The sequence below is a fragment of the Pseudorasbora parva genome, chromosome 10 (genome assembly GCF_024679245.1).
Source record: "Pseudorasbora parva isolate DD20220531a chromosome 10, ASM2467924v1, whole genome shotgun sequence".
NCBI classification, from domain to species: Eukaryota; Metazoa; Chordata; class Actinopteri; order Cypriniformes; family Gobionidae; genus Pseudorasbora; species Pseudorasbora parva.
The window spans coordinates 45,794,339-45,813,886 of NC_090181.1; the positions used below are offsets into that span (position 1 = coordinate 45,794,339).

At 45.0% G+C, this 19,548-nt stretch overlaps 1 protein-coding gene across 1 annotated transcript in view; it reads left to right on the forward strand.

Annotated features, from left to right (window-relative positions):
- Positions 1 to 19,548, forward strand: part of ttll5 (tubulin tyrosine ligase-like family, member 5) — a 219,989-nt gene that overhangs the window by 157,930 nt on the left and 42,511 nt on the right. Inside the window, exon 28 of the mRNA XM_067456243.1 lies at positions 10,358 to 10,526. Coding sequence (XP_067312344.1) covers positions 10,358 to 10,526 — 169 coding nt within the window. The remainder of the gene's footprint in view (positions 1 to 10,357; positions 10,527 to 19,548) is intronic.

The following is a 19,548-nucleotide window of genomic DNA, read 5'->3' on the forward strand; positions in this document are numbered from 1 at the left end:
AACGATATTCTGTTTTAACATCGACATCGCGATGTGCGCGTGTGCGATAGTAGGTGTATTAGGAGAACGGTAGCACACAGTAAACACGAGGTTGTTGCTGGAGTGACATGCACGTTCCTCATGCCTGCACAGTGATTGGTTCGCTGTGCCGCTGCTCACCGCTCACGGCCAAACATTCACTGCTAAAATGCGCGACGAAGAGGATCCGAAGAGGGGAAAAAAAGGTTCGTACCAGAAATCATCTTTTTGGGACTATTTCGTCGGCTACATAAAGGAGGATGTTGAACAAAAAGAGGTACTTTGCATGGAGTGTCTTGTGGCCACAAAACAAAAAAACACCACTTATTTGTCTGATCACTTAAAACGGCACCACAAAGCTCTTTACGACGAATACAAAGCAGGGCTCGACATTAACGCTTGTCCGGGACATGTGGGTGTTTTGAAGGGACAAGTGAAAGAGAATTTTACTTGACTGACGGACAAGAGCCTGATTAAAACAAAAAATAACTAGCGAATCACCAAAATGCAAGAATGTTTGTGCATTAGTGTAAGTGGCGATCGATTGTGGATAATATATAATGAACTGATGATAATAAGGTCGCGCTGTTCGCGCTCGTGCAGCCTCTCAAGGAGAAATCACAACACTAACGCGTTTTCCTGAATACCATCACGACTGAAAATGACATTGAATTAATTTGACAGTTCCATAAACAACTAATTAACATTCACTTAGTCACTTACATTTTAGATTTCAGCAGTGATAATCGTTCACAGCAGACCCGTAACACGTCTTACTCATAGTAACTAGTGTGCACGATTCAGCGTTTGAATGAATCGTTTGAATGAACGACTCAGTGACTCGCTCATTAAGACGCTCACCTGCTGCCACCTACTGGAGGTTTAGTTTCATGTTTACACAAACTTTCCAACATTTCTTTTTGACACTTGTAATGAAGTTTGCTTATTAGTGAAATTATTAATATCACGGAATGGTAATTATTGACTTTAGCCTGGATTGATGGCTCTCAATATCGCAATATATATCGTTGGGGAAAAAAATATTGTGCAGCCCTAGTATCTATAATGGCTAATGTTGATTAAGTGACCGATTAAGTTTAATGTACAATGATAATACCGCATATTGCTTGAATGTGACCTGTTTTTTTCCAGCATGGGATTTGACTGTTTGATTTAAAGATAAAGTATTTTCTGTGCTGAGAGCAGCAGATTATTCAGACTGACCTCTGTTGGCAAACTAGAAACAAAGGTTTCTTGCACAAATGTTGAATTTAGGAGGTGGAGAGAATAAAAATAGTCGTAAAGGATACAATGCTGCCCTCATTTTAATAAAAGCTTTTTATTCACCTTAATTGGACCCAGATGGCTCGGGGTTCACAGGACGTTCCTTTGGTTGGCGAGTGAGACATTCCGCCAGGGCTAGCAGTGTTGTGTTAATGAGTCAAAGCGGACTGCAGGCATGCAGCATCAGCAGCGGTGCGCATTTACTGCTCCATTCGCTGAAACGCTGCATTATTGTATAGCTCTATTCTGAGAGCAGACCTTATTTTGCTTGTGTGGTTCATTTATTTGTGACCTCATGGTTGTGTATTCTGAAGAAAAGCCAAGAATGTTCTACAACGCATTTTAAACTTATCATTACTTGGTAGCATTTATTAGTTGTAGCAGTTCCCACACTGTAAAACAATAGTTAGAAAAAAAGTTACCTGGTTGCCTTAAAATTTTGAGTTCATTGAAATTAAAATTTTAAGTTAATACAATGAACATTTTTTGAGATTCGACAACCTTTATTAAAATATTATTAAACAATGTTGTAAGCATATTGGGTAATTGTGTTTTATTTGTGAAGACACATTGTGCTATTTTCATGATTTATAAATTTTTTATGTGGTTCAGATACAATAATATTTCGAGTTTCTATTTATTAAACAAATTTCCTTCATTGTATCAACTCACATTTTTAATTTCAATAAACTCAAAATTTTAAGGCAACCAGGTTACTTACTTTTTTAAGTTAAACCAACAATTTTTTTTTTTTCTTTTTACAGTGCAACAGATTAGAAAGGTGTCTACCAGACGATGGCTAGCACTGCTTTTCATATCAGCATGTCTGAGAGTTACTGAGAGTAATAATGAAGAGCCCACGTTCCTCTGAGTTATTCTGGCAGCTCGCTCCTATTGGTGGAAAGCATGTTTGCTTTGAGAGTTTTTTTGGTATTGGAGCAGATGAGGAGATGTCAAAGGTCTGTTTGGAAGGAGCAGTGCTGTAGTTGGAGGTTTGTGTTGTAGATGTGGTGAGGTGCCGGTCTTTGAGCTTGTGTCATGGGTCACCAATTGTTTTTCCAACACACAAACCGTAATGAGAAATGAGAATTGCATGGGTGGACGGTTCTTTTCACATGACTCTGTGATCCCCAGTGTTTCGGCTCGGCTGTTCTCATGTAGCCTGTTGCACAAGAGCTGATGTTTACATAGTTATTCCGTAATAATTCACCTCTGCATTTACATTCACATTTATACGTTTGCCAGATGCTATTGACCAATGCGAACGAGGAATGCAGCCACACAAGTTATTCATCCTACCGAGAACGGCTCCTGAATTGCTTTGAACAGTTTGCACTGCAAAAAATGCTTTTCTTACTTAGTATTTGTGTCTTGTTTCTAGTCCAAACATCAACCATTCTTAAAACAAGAAGTATTTACTAGACAAGCAAAAGTAATTGTCTTGTTTGGAGAAAAATAACTCAAAATTAAGAGAGTTTTTGGTTAAAACAAGATTATATTTCTCACCCCATTGGCAGATTATTTATCTTATTTTAAGCAAAAACTCTCTTCATTGTGAGTTATTTTTTCCCAAAACAAGACAATTACTTTTGCTTGTCTAGTAAATACTTCTTGTGTTAAGAATTTTTAGAAATTTCCACTAGAAACGGCAAAAATACTAAGTAAGAAAAGCATTTTTTGTGCAGTGTATGTTTTATTTTGAGTCTAATAACGTATATTCCTTTATGAAGTATTCTCAAAGCCTTTTTCACGTCAAATCGTCAACAAGTACGCCAAATGGAACATTTCTTCAGTGTATGTAGCTAGAATATAAATTATGAAAAGCTACAGATGCAGAAAACAGTTATATGATAACATATCACACTAAATCAGTGGTTATCTTTCATGTTAAATGGGCAATAAAGAAACGTGGTTACATTCTTTTCATTACACATTATTTTATTCAAGCTTGTCTTCTGTAGAGCTCCTTTACAGCTAAAAGTGTATTTGTTTCATAATTGAAGTACTTGCAACATTGTGGATTTTATTATCCTGTTTATTTCACTGCAGAAATACTTCTCAGGTTTTTGGCTTGTTCTTCATTAATACACGTTTTCCTTCCCTTTTAGTTTTCAGACCCCATTGCAGGGCTTTAGACTGCTACAAAAAATGGTTGCAAATGCGATCATTTTTTGATAATGTGCGAGTTAAAATTTCACACGGTTGCACTGGTGCGAGTGCGCTTTGTCTGACGCTGATCCAGAGACGTATCAGTATCTTAAGTATAAACCCGGTTATTTATAATACATAAGTGACCCAATTTTAATACACATTCATCTTTCCAGCGGTGAAATAACCCTTTAAATGTTTTCAACCACTTAAGGTTTATTTTACATTTCACACGTATTAGCAAAACATAGTTTGTAAAATACTCAGTTATGCCTATGGAAGCGGCAATAATAATCCAATGACGACGTGATATAGTCATAATATAGGAGAAGTGGATGAATTGATGTGTTGTAAATCTGTTTCTCTGAATGACAATACCACTAGCCTGATCATTATATTTCAACTACAAAACATGTTCACTGGAATGTTTTTGAGAATCATAAATTCAGCTAGTTGATGACACAGCCAGCAAGTTTGTGAATATTTTGAATAAAAAAGGAAAAAGGAAATAAATTCAGCCATACACTGATATTGTGTCTGCGGTGTGTCAGGTGAAGGGCTTGACATGTTGTCATGGAAGTATCACTTTATTAAAATGGTAATAACACTATTGTTATATGTGTTATGTGTGATAATATTTTAGTAATGTTTTCTTTTAAGTGAATGCTTGTTGGAAGCAGTGTCCAGATTAAAATATCAAGCTTTTAATCTTTGCATCAGTGCAAAACCAGCATAGAAATCAAGAGAACGATTCATCAACATGCAAGTTCATTATGATTAATATTTTTAAAAACAAATTGAGAAGAACTGAGAAAGTGAGTCGCACCAGAGCGAGCAGCGACCCGTTTCATTTTGATCGTTCAGAAAACAAAACTTAATATCTTAAGTAGTTTTGGTTGCTGTGTAAATATATCTTGATGTTTAGATATTTGTAATGGAAAACAAGACAAAGATACTGGAAAATAAATGATTGTTTGCAATGTACAGCGAAGATGCATTATAAAGCACTATATACAAACTCCAAATGTTTGTAAAATGCAATAAAATCACGAATCAGTGATTTTGTTAATTCTCTTGAACCTTTATTTAACTCACCGTAACTCAAAGTCAGATATACTCAATAGTCACCGACCAGCTTGAGTGTATATTGTCAATATAAACACATTTTGATTGTGGTGGCTCCAACACACTCCAAAAAAGTCCTGTTTATCAGTGTGTCTGTCACATCACCTTTCCTTTTAATTACACTTTTGAAATGTTTGGGAATTGAGGACACTAATTTTACTGATATAAGACATCTGACCCACGGTTAGTCGTTGTCTGATTCTCCTTGATTTCTTGATGGGTTATAGAGTCTAAAACCATGTGCCGAATGAGGCGTGGCATTCTTTCCCAGGATAGATGTCATCTTGATGCCGTTAAATATCTATGTACAATTAGGCCTGTTGCGATTGTCAATAAATCAATTAATCCCACGATAACAAAAAAAGACAGAAAAACACGAGCTGGATCATTTTTCCGGCCGCGATCATTTCCGTTTGCATGCTTGTTTGTTTTCCTCGTCTCTCGCTGGCTGCGCTCCTCGTCCATTTGTGGACGTGTTTATGAGACGTCATGCTCGGCCAGATTCGCCTGAAACTCCAGCTTCTTCGGTTGCGGAGCCACACGCACACTTACAAAACAAGCCAAATGGCGTGGATTAAACCTACACTGAAGCCGGCAGTTTGATAAATGCAAGATAATTCTTCAGTTCAATCTTTGTGTGCTAAAAAGGGCACACTGTTCCTGTAGAGATAGCAATACACACTCTGCTTTTGTGACAAATAAATGAAAAGCATGTCATCAGTGTCTTCTCTCTCGCTGTATTAAAGTCTCACCAGCTTTCCTCAGAGATGGTCAAGTTCAGTTTGTGTATGATTACATTATATAACAATTTTAATTCTGTATCCTGCATTGTGGATAATGAAGCTATATATCATGTGCTGAAGTAAATTTTTGGAGTGTTAACGATTAAAAGAAAGAAAAATACAAGAACAGAACCAAAAACCGTGACACTAGCCGGACTCCTCCCTCTATCATCTCCACCCACGCTCCTCCCTCTATCATCTCCACCCAGGCTCCTCCCTCTATCATCTCCACTCAGGCTCCTCCCTCTATCATCTCCACCCAGGCTCCTCCCTCTATCATCTCCACCCAGGCTCCTCCCTCTATCATCTCCACTCAGGCTCCTCCCTCTATCATCTCCACCCAGGCTCCTCCCTCTATCATCTCCTCCCAGGCTCCTCCCTCTATCATCTCCTCCCAGGCTCCTCCCTCTATCATCTCCACTCAGGCTCCTCCCTCTATCATCTCCACCCAGGCTCCTCCCTCGATCATCTCCACCCAGGCTCCTCCCTCTATCATCTCCACCCAGGCTCCTCCCTCTATCCTCTCCACCCATGCTCCTCCCTCTATCATCTCCACCCAGGCTCCTCCCTCTATCATCTCCACCCATGCTCCTCCCTCTATCATCTCCACCCAGGCTCCTCCCTCTATCCTCTCCACCCATGCTCCTCCCTCTATCCTCTCCACCCATGCTCCTCCCTCTATCATCTCCACCAAGGCTCCTCCCTCTATCAGCTCCACCCAGGCTCCTCCCTCTATCCTCTCCACCCATGCTCCTCCCTCTATCCTCTCCACCCATGCTCCTCCCTCTATCCTCTCCACCCAGGCTCCTCCCTCTATCATCTCCACCCAGGCTCCTCCCTCTATCATCTCCCAGGCTCCTCCCTCTATCATCTCCACCCACGCTCCTCCCTCTATCATCTCCACTCAGGCTCCTCCCTCTATCATCTCCACCCAGGCTCCTCCCTCTATCATCTCCACCCAGGCTCCTCCCTCTATCATCTCCACCCAGGCTCCTCCCTCTATCATCTCCACCCAGGCTCCTCCCTCTATCATCTCCCAGGCTCCTCCCTCTATCATCTCCACCCACGCTCCTCCCTCTATCATCTCCACTCAGGCTCCTCCCTCTATCATCTCCACCCAGGCTCCTCCCTCTATCATCTCCTCCCAGGCTCCTCCCTCTATCATCTCCACCCAGGCTCCTCCCTCTATCATCTCCACCCAGGCTCCTCCCTCTATCATCTCCACCCAGGCTCCTCCCTCTATCATCTCCACCCAGGCTCCTCCCTCTATCATCTCCACCCAGGCTCCTCTCTCTATCATCTCCACCCAGGCTCCTCCCTCTATCATCTCCACCCACGCTCCTCCCTCTATCATCTCCACCCACGCTCCTCCCTCTATCATCTCCCAGGCTCCTCCCTCTATCCTCTCCACCCAGGCTCCTACCCTCTATCACCCAGGCTCCTACCCTCTATCTTTTCCACCCAGGCTCCTCCCTCTATCATCTCCACCCAGGCTCCTCCCTCTATCATCTCCCAGGCTCCTCCCTCTATCATCTCCACCCAGGCTCCTCCCTCTATCATCTCCACCCAGGCTCCTCCCTCTATCATCTCCACCCAGGCTCCTCCCTCTATCATTTCCCAGGCTCCTCCCTCTATCATCTCCACCCAGGCTCCTCCCTCTATCATCTCCACCCAGGCTCCTCCCTCTATCATCTCCCAGGCTCCTCCCTCTATCATCTCCACCCAGGCTCCTCCCTCTATCATCTCCACTCAGGCTCCTCCCTCTATCATCTCCACTCAGGCTCCTCCCTCTATCATCTCCACCTAGGCTCCTCCCTCTATCATCTCCACCCAGGCTCCTCCCTCTATCATCTCCACCCAGGCTCCTCCCTCTATCATCTCCCAGGCTCCTCCCTCTATCATCTCCTCCCAGGCTCCTCCCTCTATCATCTCCACTCAGGCTCCTCCCTCTATCATCTCCACCCAGGCTCCTCCCTCTATCATCTCCTCCCAGGCTCCTCCCTCTATCATCTCCACCCAGGCTCCTCCCTCTATCATCTCCACCCAGGCTCCTCCCTCTATCATCTCCACCCAGGCTCCTCCCTCTATCATCTCCACCCAGGCTCCTCCCTCTATCATCTCCACCCAGGCTCCTCTCTCTATCATCTCCACCCAGGCTCCTCCCTCTATCATCTCCACCCACGCTCCTCCCTCTATCATCTCCACCCACGCTCCTCCCTCTATCATCTCCCAGGCTCCTCCCTCTATCCTCTCCACCCAGGCTCCTACCCTCTATCACCCAGGCTCCTACCCTCTATCTTTTCCACCCAGGCTCCTCCCTCTATCATCTCCACCCAGGCTCCTCCCTCTATCATCTCCCAGGCTCCTCCCTCTATCATCTCCACCCAGGCTCCTCCCTCTATCATCTCCACCCAGGCTCCTCCCTCTATCATCTCCACCCAGGCTCCTCCCTCTATCATTTCCCAGGCTCCTCCCTCTATCATCTCCACCCAGGCTCCTCCCTCTATCATCTCCACCCAGGCTCCTCCCTCTATCATCTCCCAGGCTCCTCCCTCTATCATCTCCACCCAGGCTCCTCCCTCTATCATCTCCACTCAGGCTCCTCCCTCTATCATCTCCACTCAGGCTCCTCCCTCTATCATCTCCACCCAGGCTCCTCCCTCTATCATCTCCACCCAGGCTCCTCCCTCTATCATCTCCACCCAGGCTCCTCCCTCTATCATCTCCCAGGCTCCTCCCTCTATCATCTCCCAGGCTCTGCAGGGTTATGTTCTGTTTTATGACTTTTAGTTTGTTTTTCATTTTTTTCCTGTTTCTTTTTTTCCTGCGTCTCGTTTGTTGTCATAGTTTCTCTCGCTCCTGTGTCCTATCTAGTTTCCTTTGTTAGCGCTGTGTATTTAAGCCTCGGTTTCAGTTAGACCATTGTCCTGTATTGCTTATGCTGTTGCGTTAGTTTGCTCCTGTTTTTGGTTTTGTATTATCTTTTTTGTTTTATTTGATGAATCACGTTTTGGCTGCAATTTGGACACATAACAGCTTCCCCACCATTTTGTGCTAATCCACGTTTTGACCGTCATAGAGTAGCCCTATCTTATGAAAAAGTGCAGACTCTCCAGATCCAGAATGATCCATGCACATGTACGCTAACATATTATCAAACATTAAACTGCATATAAATCAACACCTCCTAATGCTACTGGATGAAATGTGGACCCAGGATGAGCTAAATGACTGAAGCTTTAGAGGTGTTGATGGACTTTTCATCATTGTTCTGAATCCGATCCAGATGAAGTCTTTGACAAAAACATGATTAGATAAGAAGAAAATAGCATTCTTAAGAATGTTTTGTGAATTTGGTCCGTGGTTTGGGCATGACTGCACATTCTGCAGGGCGGGTGTTTAAACCCCTGTCTTCCACAATAAGGAAAGCAGCCCTGAGAAAGGTTTCTTTTTTTCTCTTTTGCCTTCCAGTAGTTCTCTGTCATAATGCATAACTGACCTATCGGTGAGCCAGTAGCTCTCATCGGTTTGATGGTGTTAATGCTACAGGAATGGTGAAGCGATTACTGGGGTACTGTGACACTGATTCAAGGCATTCTGACCGGATTTTCCGGTTGTCATACTCTCATTAAGCTACGATTAAAGTTAGTGATAGGTAACTAACTGTTCTCACATCATGTAATGGTGTACGTTAAATGAAAAACAGATAAACAATGGTCTACGTTTCAGTGCATCTCTCCATATTAACATGGTTAAATGTAAATGAATTTAACCTAACCCTGTGGTACATGAACTGTGTTGATCCTGGAGGTTATCATCTGCGATCGTAATATGGGCTTCTCCATTGTGATCCGTAAACTCTCGTTTCCAAATTAATCTCCCATCATATTTATCAATCAATCATCTTTATTTATATCGCCCTTTTACAATGCCGATTGTGTCAAAGCAGCTTCACAGTGTCAAACAGGACAATATTGCAACAGAATTAGATTTGGCTGTACAGTCGCTCTGGAGAAAACAGTGATGTTATCAGCTTATTTTAATTTATCAGAGAACGACAATGTTGGCAGATCAGTATTATAGTTTATAGAATTAAAGAAGACCTAATTTATTAATTTTATTTGTATATTTAGTTGAATAACTTGATCATAATTTTAGTGTCCCCAACTGAGCAAGCCAAGCCAAAGGCGACAAATATTTTTAAATAATTTAGATTTTTAAGTCCCACTTAAATGCTCCTCGACGAGTGGTGTTCCTTCTGTGTCACAGACTTCATTGGGATTTAGCGTTTAATTTGTTAGAATTACATTTTTGATATTTCTGTGCTTTTGAATATGTTTACGGTCTACATTTTCTGTCTTCTGTAGTTGAGGGACTCTTATTTTGATGGGTATTATAGTTTATGGGCAGTGAAAGGGCGAGCTTTCACGCAGTTTATCAGTTGTTTTGCAGATTTATCAGTTCTAAACTGCACCCACGAAAAGGCTCATGGTCTGTATATGTTTGTTTTGTGTCATTTGATGTGTATGTTAATGATAATGCAACGAAGAGTGAATGAGACGTTAATGTTGCAGACTTCATGTGCTTTGTTTGTTCGGCTCTTACAGTGAAAAATTATGTAATAAACTTCATAACCATCAGTAAAGTTTGGTCATCATTCAGATGATACGCTACATTTTGTGTCTAAAAATCATTTTGGGATGAGGTTTACACACTGACAGCCGTCATTGACATAGCAAATCTGTTTGTCCGAGTTAACAAAAGTAACTAAGTGTGGGCGAGTCTTACTGATAGGTCAATTAATCAATAAAAATGAGCATGTTCTCTGATTGCTGCCTCCTAATCTCATGTACATTCACGCGAATGATGCTGTTGGCATCAGCTACATTAATAACATTTCTCAATAAAGGTTTTCTCTCGTCAGGCCTGCTGGGACTCTGAAATGCATCTCGACTAGTTTCCTCCTCTTATGTCCCAATTGTTGTGCTCTTTCTCTTCAGTATCCGGGCTGCGTTTGAAGCCGAGTCTGTGTGTGATGGCGATTCGGTGAGTGTTTCGATGCTGCCGTCGGCCACAGGGAGCTATCAGCTCCAGTTTGCCATCCAACAGCTGCAGAAGCAGAAGCTGCGGTCCCGAAAGCTGCTGGACCAGAGCCGCACACGACACCAGGTATCAGGACATCTAACACAATCTGTGCTGCTTCATGAGGAAGCCATGTCCTTTATCAGCCCAGTTATTATAGGACAGAAAACACAACTTCAGTACTTGAGTAAGAGTAAAATTACTGCTGGTCAAATATTACTCCGTTAGAAGTGAAAGTTGTAAAAACTTGAGTAAAAGTACAGAAGTATTTGTTTTCAAAAGTAGTATCAAAAGTACATTTCCTTTTTTATGTCAATGCATTATTTTATTCTTGTTGTATAAATGCACATTATGCCATCATGGTTTAAGCCAGTCAGTGATGCTCCATCTGACATACTAGCGTAAGACTAGGGCTGTCAAAATTGCTCAAAAATGACGTTTGAATATCCCCTCTAAAACAGACACGAATATTCAAATATCTGGTTGCGCATTACGTCAATAACAGGACAAATGAATACAAAGAGACATAACTACTTGTATAGGTTTTCTATTTAAGTTTATACATATTTGACAATGTATTACCTTCACAAAAACAAGTAAATCAACTAATGCAATATTATTAATATTAATGTAAGTTTTACGACTTTCGACTTCGAGGACCGACAACCGTTGCTGTGTGTCGGTCATATAATGATGTGAATGGGGAACAATTCTATGAGAGCAAAAAAAACATGCTTAGACAACATGAACACAGAGCCCTGAGGCTCATGACCACACACTGATGTCTTAAGACTAGGGATGGGTACCGAAAGCCCGAATTAAACGGGCCCCAGGGATGGATTGTGAAAAACTGTTGTATTGATAAGCTCAGACATTATCAGTTCTGCTGTCGGTACTTTTGAAAATACACATGACGTGAGAGAGAGAGAGAGAGAGAGAGAGAGAGAGAGAGAGAGAGAGAGAGAGAGAGAGGGAGGGGCGCAAACGACAGCCGAGGTCAGAACTAAACATTCAAACATAGCTGGGTTACACTTTAGATCTGTGATAGTCTGACTTTTTTTTTTAGCCTCTGCGAATTAAACAACCAAATGCAAAGATAAAATCACTCACAGCTCTTGAATGAATAACTTCAGCTTTAATAAGCATTCATTTAGGCTATTTATGATAAACTATGCAGTGTTATTTTACATTTGATTACTAGAATTCTTCCTGAAATGAAAGCACTGTGTAGGCTGTGTATTTTTTTTAAATTGTGTGTGTGTGTGTGTGTGTGTGTGTGTGTGTGTGTGTGTGTGTGTGTGTGTGTGTGTGTGTGTGTGTGTGTGTGTGTGTGTGTGTGTGTGTGTGTGTGTGTGTGTGTGTGTGTGTGTGTGTATCAAAAAGTACCGATAAGAATACTGTTAAAGTACCGGACCGATAAGCAGTATCGGTAAGAGTAGTAATACCGTTAAACCCTTAATGATACCCATCCCTACTTAAGACACAAAACTATCAGTTTGTGTGAGAAATCGATATAATATTTATATAATTGTTTACCTCGAATACAACGCTATAGCCAACAGAACGCGCTTCATTTCCGGTAAGGTCAATAACACAGGGGTTTTCAAACTTTACGATGCCAAGGACCCCCAAATATGATGCACCTTTATGGGGGACCCCCTTAAATCCTTCTAAATATTTTTATGTATGAAACAACATTTAAACTGTTAAATAAATAGTAAGTATGACATTTTAAGTACAACAATGTTTCCAAATTTAAATTGGATATACTTAATGTTGGATGTATAAACCTGAAGGTGTTTGTAACAATGTTCGATATAAGGAGGAAGGAAGAGGACACGGGGTCGGCTGGACGGTTGATGCTTGTCTCTTTATTTTCTCTATAACTCATAAACACACACTCATGTGTGAAATCTCATAAACACGATCTCTCGATCACTTCCGGGTCGGCACTTCCGGCTTCCGGTTACTCAGTCTCTGTACAGGGGGTTTGGCATCAACCGTCCGGGTTCTCTCTCTCCTCGATCTCCGGTTCCACTGATGTTTTATCGCCTCTCCGCGCTCATTACTAGAACAAGAGACAGGTGTTATTAATCTGCTTCCAACCCACTCACGTACCGCTTGTCCCGCGGCTCTCTCTCCCGCTGCAGACCTCGCTGAACCACGCCCCCCTTGCCACATACCCCCACCGCCCGACTCAGGCCGGGGAGCCGTCCTGAAAAGTCAGGGGAGTGTAAAAGCGGCCCGCCACATAGAGCAGCCTTAACTCGGGTGAAGGCCTGCTGGCACGGCTCCGTCCATTGGACCGTATCTGGTAGCCCCTTTTTAGTAAGGTCAGTCAGAGGGCTGGTGAGGTCCGAATAATTTGGTATAAACCGTCTATAATATCCCGCCAGCCCCAAGAACTGCCTTACCTCCTTTTTGGTCTTGGGCCTCGGGCAGGTTGCAATTGCGGCGGTCTTATCAATTTGGGGACGCACCTGCCCATGACCCAAGTGGAAGCCCAGATACCTTACCTCCACCCGCCCAATTGCACACTTCTTCGGGTTGGCCGTGAGCCCCGCTCCCCTCAACGACCTCAAGACCGCCCGGACATGCTGCATATGCCGCTGCCAATCGTGACTATAAATCACGATGTCGTCCAGGTAGGCAGCAGCATATGCGGCATGGGGACGCAAAATCCTGTCCATGAGGCGCTGAAAGGTAGCGGGTGCCCCGAACAAACCGAAGGGAAGCGTGACGAATTGGTGCTATCCGAACGGCATGGTGAAGGCTGTCTTTTCTTTGGACAATGGAGACAAGGGGATCTGCCAATAGCCCTTCGTTAAGTCCAATGTCGAATAAAATCGAGCCGTGCCCAGCCGATCAAGCAACTCGTCAACCCGCGGCATTGGATACGCGTCGAACTTCGACACTGCGTTCACCTTGCGGTAGTCCACACAGAACCTGACCGAGCCGTCGGTTTTAGGGACCAAAACGATCGGGCTCGCCCAGTCACTGTTGGACTCCTCTATTACTCCCATATCGAGCATTGCCCCTAATTCTTCCTGAACTACTTTTTTTTGTGTTCAGGTAAGCGATACGGCCGGCTGCGAACTACCACGCCCGGCTCGGTCTCGATATGGTGCTGAATTAAGTCGGTACGTCCCGGTAGGGGCGAGAACACGTCGGCGAATTCCGCCTGTAGTTTTGAGAGATCAGTGAGTTGGGACGGTGAGAGGTGATCTCCCCCAGGGGCCAGTGCGACCGATTGTGCTTTGATGCTCGCTTCTGGCCCGAGATCATCCTCTCCCCCGATCACCGTCGCCAACAACACTGATTCGACCTCATTCCATTTCTTCAGGAGATTGAGGTGATATATTTGCCGTGCCCCGTTCCTATCGGACCGTATCACTTCATAATCGAGGTCTCCAACCTGTCGTGCGACCTCAAACGGCCCCTGCCACTTCGACATTAATTTAGAGCTCGATGTAGGGAGTAATACGAGCACTTTCTCTCCCGGTGTAAATTTGCGTAGTCTCGTACCCCTGTTATACGACCGGCTTTGGCGGTCCTGGGCTTGCAACAAATTCTCCCTAGATAGCCGCCCCAAGGTGTGGAGTTTTGTTCGCAAGTCCAGCACATATTGAATTTCGTTTTTGGCCAAAGAAGGCCCCTCCTCCCAAGTTTTACCAAGTACGAATTTACGGATCATGGATTTAAGAGTGCGATTAAATCGTTCGACCAAGCCGTCTGTTTGTGGGTGATAGACGCTTGTCCGAATCGATTTGATGCCCAATAACCCGTATAATTCGCTTAGCGTGCGTGACATAAACGCCGTGCCTTGATCAGTGAGGATTTCCTTCGGAATCCCCACTCGGGAGATTAAACGAAACAGTGCGTCCGCAACACTCTTCGCCGAGATGTTGCGGAGAGCCACTGCTTCCGGATATCGTGTTGCGTAGTCCACGATAACTAGCGCAAAACGATGTCCGCGTGCGGATCGCTCTAATGGCCCGATGAGGTCCATCGCAATTCTCTCGAAGGGGACCTGCATTAATGGAAGGGGGCGCAATGGCGCTTTTGGGGAGGCCAGGGGATTCACCAACTGACATTCAGGACAAGACGCGCACCACCTGCGCACATTGTCGTGAATGCCTGGCCAAAAAAATCGGGTCATTAAACGATTCAGCGTGGCCGCCTGTCCCAGGTGGCCCGCCATTGGGTTAGAGTGAGCCGCCTGGAAAAGCATTTCCCGGCGGCTCTTTGGTACTAACAACTGGGTTGTATCCACTTTTGTCTGAGCGTCTTGGGTCACTCGATACAACCTATCCTTAATTATGGCAAAATAAGGATACGTGACGGGCAAGGCGGGTTGAAGGGACTGACCGTCGATAGTGCGGACCTGTTGGAAAGCATGTTTTAGGGTATCGTCTTGAGACTGCTCCAGAGGGAAGTCATCGCGGTCCGAGAGAATCAGTCTCTCGACCCCGCTCGGTTCCTCTGAAGCAGTTCCCGAGGGCCCCGTATCAGTCTCGCCAACCTGCACCCGCACCGCCCCGTTCCTAGCCTTGTTCCCCCAAGCGGCCTCCGCGCATATCGACCCCAATAACGCCGGAAAGGCGGGCCAATTCGTCCCCAGAATTAGCGGATGCCGGAGGTGGGGACTAACCGCCACCTCAACACTATGATTTTCTCCCCTAAACTGTATCGTGACTGGGACAACCGGATATTCCACCACATCCCCGTGCACACACCGCACCTTAACCATGCGGCTTGTATCCAATGCCCCAGGCTGCATCAGGCTTTGATGGATCGAGGTTTGGTTACATCCTGAATCCACCAAGGCCTGATATGTACCCCCCTTGATACTCACAGGAACTTGGTACTCTCCTGCTTGATCAGGGGTGGTCCGCTGGACGTCCGGGACCCGGATCATTGTCCCGATGTCCATCATTGGACATCGGTCCACAAAATGGTCCGGGTCGCCGCACCGCCAGCAGGCCAGCCCAGGCCTGCCCGCCGCCCCCTGCGGCGGGAAGTGGGTTGGAATATGAGCGTGGAGGGGGGGTGGAACCGGAACCGTTATCCCCGCCCGACCCCAGCAGCCCTCGAACTCCCGTACTGCCCTGGGCCCATTCCACCCCGGCCTCTGGGGGGAATGCGAGGGGGCCCTTGAGGGCGTGACCTAGGGAGAGGGACAGGGCGAGAAGGAGAGACAGAGGGGGGAGAGAGAGAGGGAGAGGTTAGTCGGGGCTCGCCGACCCCCGGGCACGCCACCAGATGGTCCTCCGCCAGGTTGATGGCCGTCGTCAGCGACGTGGGCCGGTGGGACTGGACCCACTCGGCGGTCTTCTTAGGTAGCCGAGCGATGAACTGCTCCAGTACCACCAGATCGACGATGTGGTCCACGTCGCTTCCACCGGCCAATAGCCATTTGCGGCATGCGTCCCGGAGCTGTTGGGCCATCGCGAAGGGCCGGCCTGTCTCCCCCCACTCCAGCGAGCGGAACCGCTGACGGTGCTGTTCGGGGGTCCGACCGACCCGCTGGATGATGGCCCTCTTCAGATCTTCGTAATCCAGGAGGTTCGCCACCGGCAGTTGTTGGGCGGCCGCCTGGGCTTCTCCGGTGAGCAGTGGAATGAGGCGCACCGGCCACTGTGCCCGGGGCCACCCGCAGGCCTCCGCTGCTTTCTGAAAAAGATCGATGAAGGCCTCGGGATCGTCTTGTGGCCCCATCTTGTGTAGGGGCACGTGGACCGGTGCGCTGGCGAGCCCGGCGGCTTCGGTGCGAACCTCCCGGTCTATCCAGCTCCGGAACCTCTCGCGGTCCTCTTGCTGGCCGCGGACGATGGCCTCGAATCGGCGCTCCTGGTCCGCCCGCAGCTCCAGCATGGACTGATGTTGTTCCTGGTGGAGGGCCGCGAGAGAGGTGATAATGTCCGCAAACGGCGTGGCGGAGGGCGTTGGTGTAGTCATGGCGGCGGCGCTGTCCTACTTCCTTCCCGGGTTTCGGCACCACTGTAACAATGTTCGATATAAGGAGGAAGGAAGAGGACACGGGGTCGGCTGGACGGTTGATGCTTGTCTCTTTATTTTCTCTATAACTCATAAACACACACTCATGTGTGAAATCTCATAAACACGATCTCTCGATCACTTCCGGGTCGGCACTTCCGGCTTCCGGTTACTCAGTCTCTGTACAGGGGGTTTGGCATCAACCGTCCGGGTTCTCTCTCTCCTCGATCTCCGGTTCCACTGATGTTTTATCCCCTCTCCGCGCTCATTACTAGAACAAGAGACAGGTGTTATTAATCTGCTTCCAACCCACTCACGTACCGCTTGTCCCGCGGCTCTCTCTCCCGCTGCAGACCTCGCTGAACCACGCCCCCCTTGCCACAGTGTTCAATTAAAAAGTTCTTGTAAGAACTTTTACAAATAAAAATATGTACTGGTAAGCAGCTTGCGTACCGCATTAGGAATTCTGCTCTACGAACCCAGTGAGCATGATAAAAGGGACTATAGTGAGAAAAAAATCACTAGCAAGATACTAAGCAAATATATACAATTCTGAAAGGTTTGTATATGGCAAACAAGGTGAGAAACGTTTAGAAATTAAACAGTTAGATTGGTCAGTAGACTTTATCCATTTTTGCTTTATCTTTTAATTATCAAACGTTTTTCTGGGGACCCCTTAGAACCTTCTGGAGGACCCCTGGGGGTCCCCGGACCCCAGTTTGAAAACCCCTGCAATAACACACGCTCTGGCGTAGTTCACAAGATTCACTTCTGGCGCTGTCTTAACTACACCAGATCGTGTGTTATTGACTACATGTCGATGCCCTGGGGGTCAGCAGATAAACATTACAGGCTCATTTATGGGGGAACTATCCCTTTAAGTACACTTTAATTACAGTACTCAAGTAAATGTGCTTAGTTACTGTCCCCCTCTGTGAGGCTCCATAATAACTGCTCTGATTAGTAGACATTTACTTGCCTTAAAAAAAAAGTAATATTCTCACTGCCAGATATCTTTACCATGGTTACATATTTACATAACATATTTTCTGGAAAATAAGTCGCACCGGGTCAAAGTTGCATTGCATTGTTGACAGAGAATTTTTGTGTGTGTGTGTATTACCTTTTATTATTATATTATAATATAATAATTATAATTATTATAATTTATATTTATTTGTTGTAAAGTATAATATAATATTATTATTATTATTATATTTTATTATATATTCAGAAATAATGTAAAATGCTAATAAATAAACGAGTGCTCCTGAATCCGTGTTTCTGACACTGTTCCAGGATCCCAGCTCCGCATGAGAGCTTCACATCAGCCATGTTTCAAATGAACTGTGCCCTGCTCTGAACTAAACTGCCAGTGTAAAAACTCCTTTATATTCTTAAAATGAGAGACATCACTGATAAAAATGTGCGATTAAATTGTGATTAATCGCGTGTTAACTCATGACAATCATGCGGTTAATCGTGAATATTATTTTTAATCGATTGACAGCCCTACTATAAACATATATTTTAGTTCCCTTTAGTACTCTTCTCTGTCCATTCAGAACAGAATAGCAATAAAACAAATAAATGATTGTGGCATTCATTACAAACATTTATTATAATGCCAAACCTACGTAAAACAAATGTATTTAAAGGGAAGCAAACTGCCAGCGTGTGAACAGTTTTTAAAATGTTTTTGGAAAATGATTAGCAATCTTCCTGAATGTTAATTTTCACATTTTTGTTTAGTATAGCCCTGTTTCCACCAAAATTACCCGGAACAATTTGTACCAGGAACTTTTCTCCGCCCCAGACCTGCAGCTGTCTGCGTTTCCACCGCTAAATAAAGTTCCGTGAAGATTAGGCAGATTAGTCCGGTGATGTAGGACTGCACGCGACTGATCCTCCAAGTCACTGACGAACAGTAATCGTTTTTGTGTGTACCGATTGAAAGATTTAGTGGACTGTTTACATGAGACATTATCTAAACCGATCTGGTGTTTACATGTGCTGACTTTCAGTCGCAATCATTTTGTCACATGCAGTTTGTCTGCCGCATCAAAAATGTCAACGCTGTTTTCTCCAGCAGCTGGAATGTGTTAACTGTAGCAATAGCAACTCTTAATGACCACCGGGACTAATACAGCATTATATAACAAGCTATTTATTTGTTGTAAAGTGTAATAATCATCTCAGAAAAAAAAAAAAATCTTCTGTCAGGCGCAGTTAAAGTAAAAACTGCCTGGGGCAATATACGCTGTGTCATTACTCCAACATTATCTTCATAACTTACGAAATAAAAAGTTTACCCCTCAGAAAAATGAGCTTTCCTCTCTCGTCAACATGAGCGCGGCGCACGCTGTCACGTCATGTAAGGACGCACACTTAAAAGTAATCGGTCAGGTTGTTTACATGGTGAAAAATATAGACTGTAAAAAAATTAATAACGAGTATGGAAGAGATTCAAGCTGTGCTGCTTTTGCTGGTTATGTATAGGTTTACTAAAGAGGAAATTAACAACGACAGAAAAGAGCACTAGCATATCAGAAAGCTTGAAAAGCTAGATTTAAAATGACAATGTATATTATTATCAGCTTGTAATACGGTTTGTAGATGGGAAGGAAGGAGGCGGGAACCGGCGGACGTTCAAACAAACTTTAATTCAAAAGAAATAAACAAACCGAAAGTAAAACCGCGGGCAGTCGTCCGTGAGGGGCTGCCCGCGGAACACACAAAATAAAACGTGGGCAGCCCCTCACGGACGACTGCCCACAAACACATAAACAAAACATAACATAAAATTCCAGGCCTGGTCCTCTCTCGTCTTCCGCAGCTCTTGCTCCTCCTTATATGCTCCCGTCACATGGCCGCGAGACGAGACCGGTGTGCCACACAGCTGGCCCTCGTGAACATTAATCACCGGCCCGCTCTCGCGGTCCCTCGCCCCGCTGCCTGTCACACCACACAGCTATTACGGACATCGATCGTGAGATGGCTGAGACGAACGCGCGCCATCAGACAGAGAGACTGATATTTACTAAACGTAGACCGAACCTCGCAAAATACTTTTAAAAATGCCGGTTGAAATAAAATGCTAAACCAATCAGCA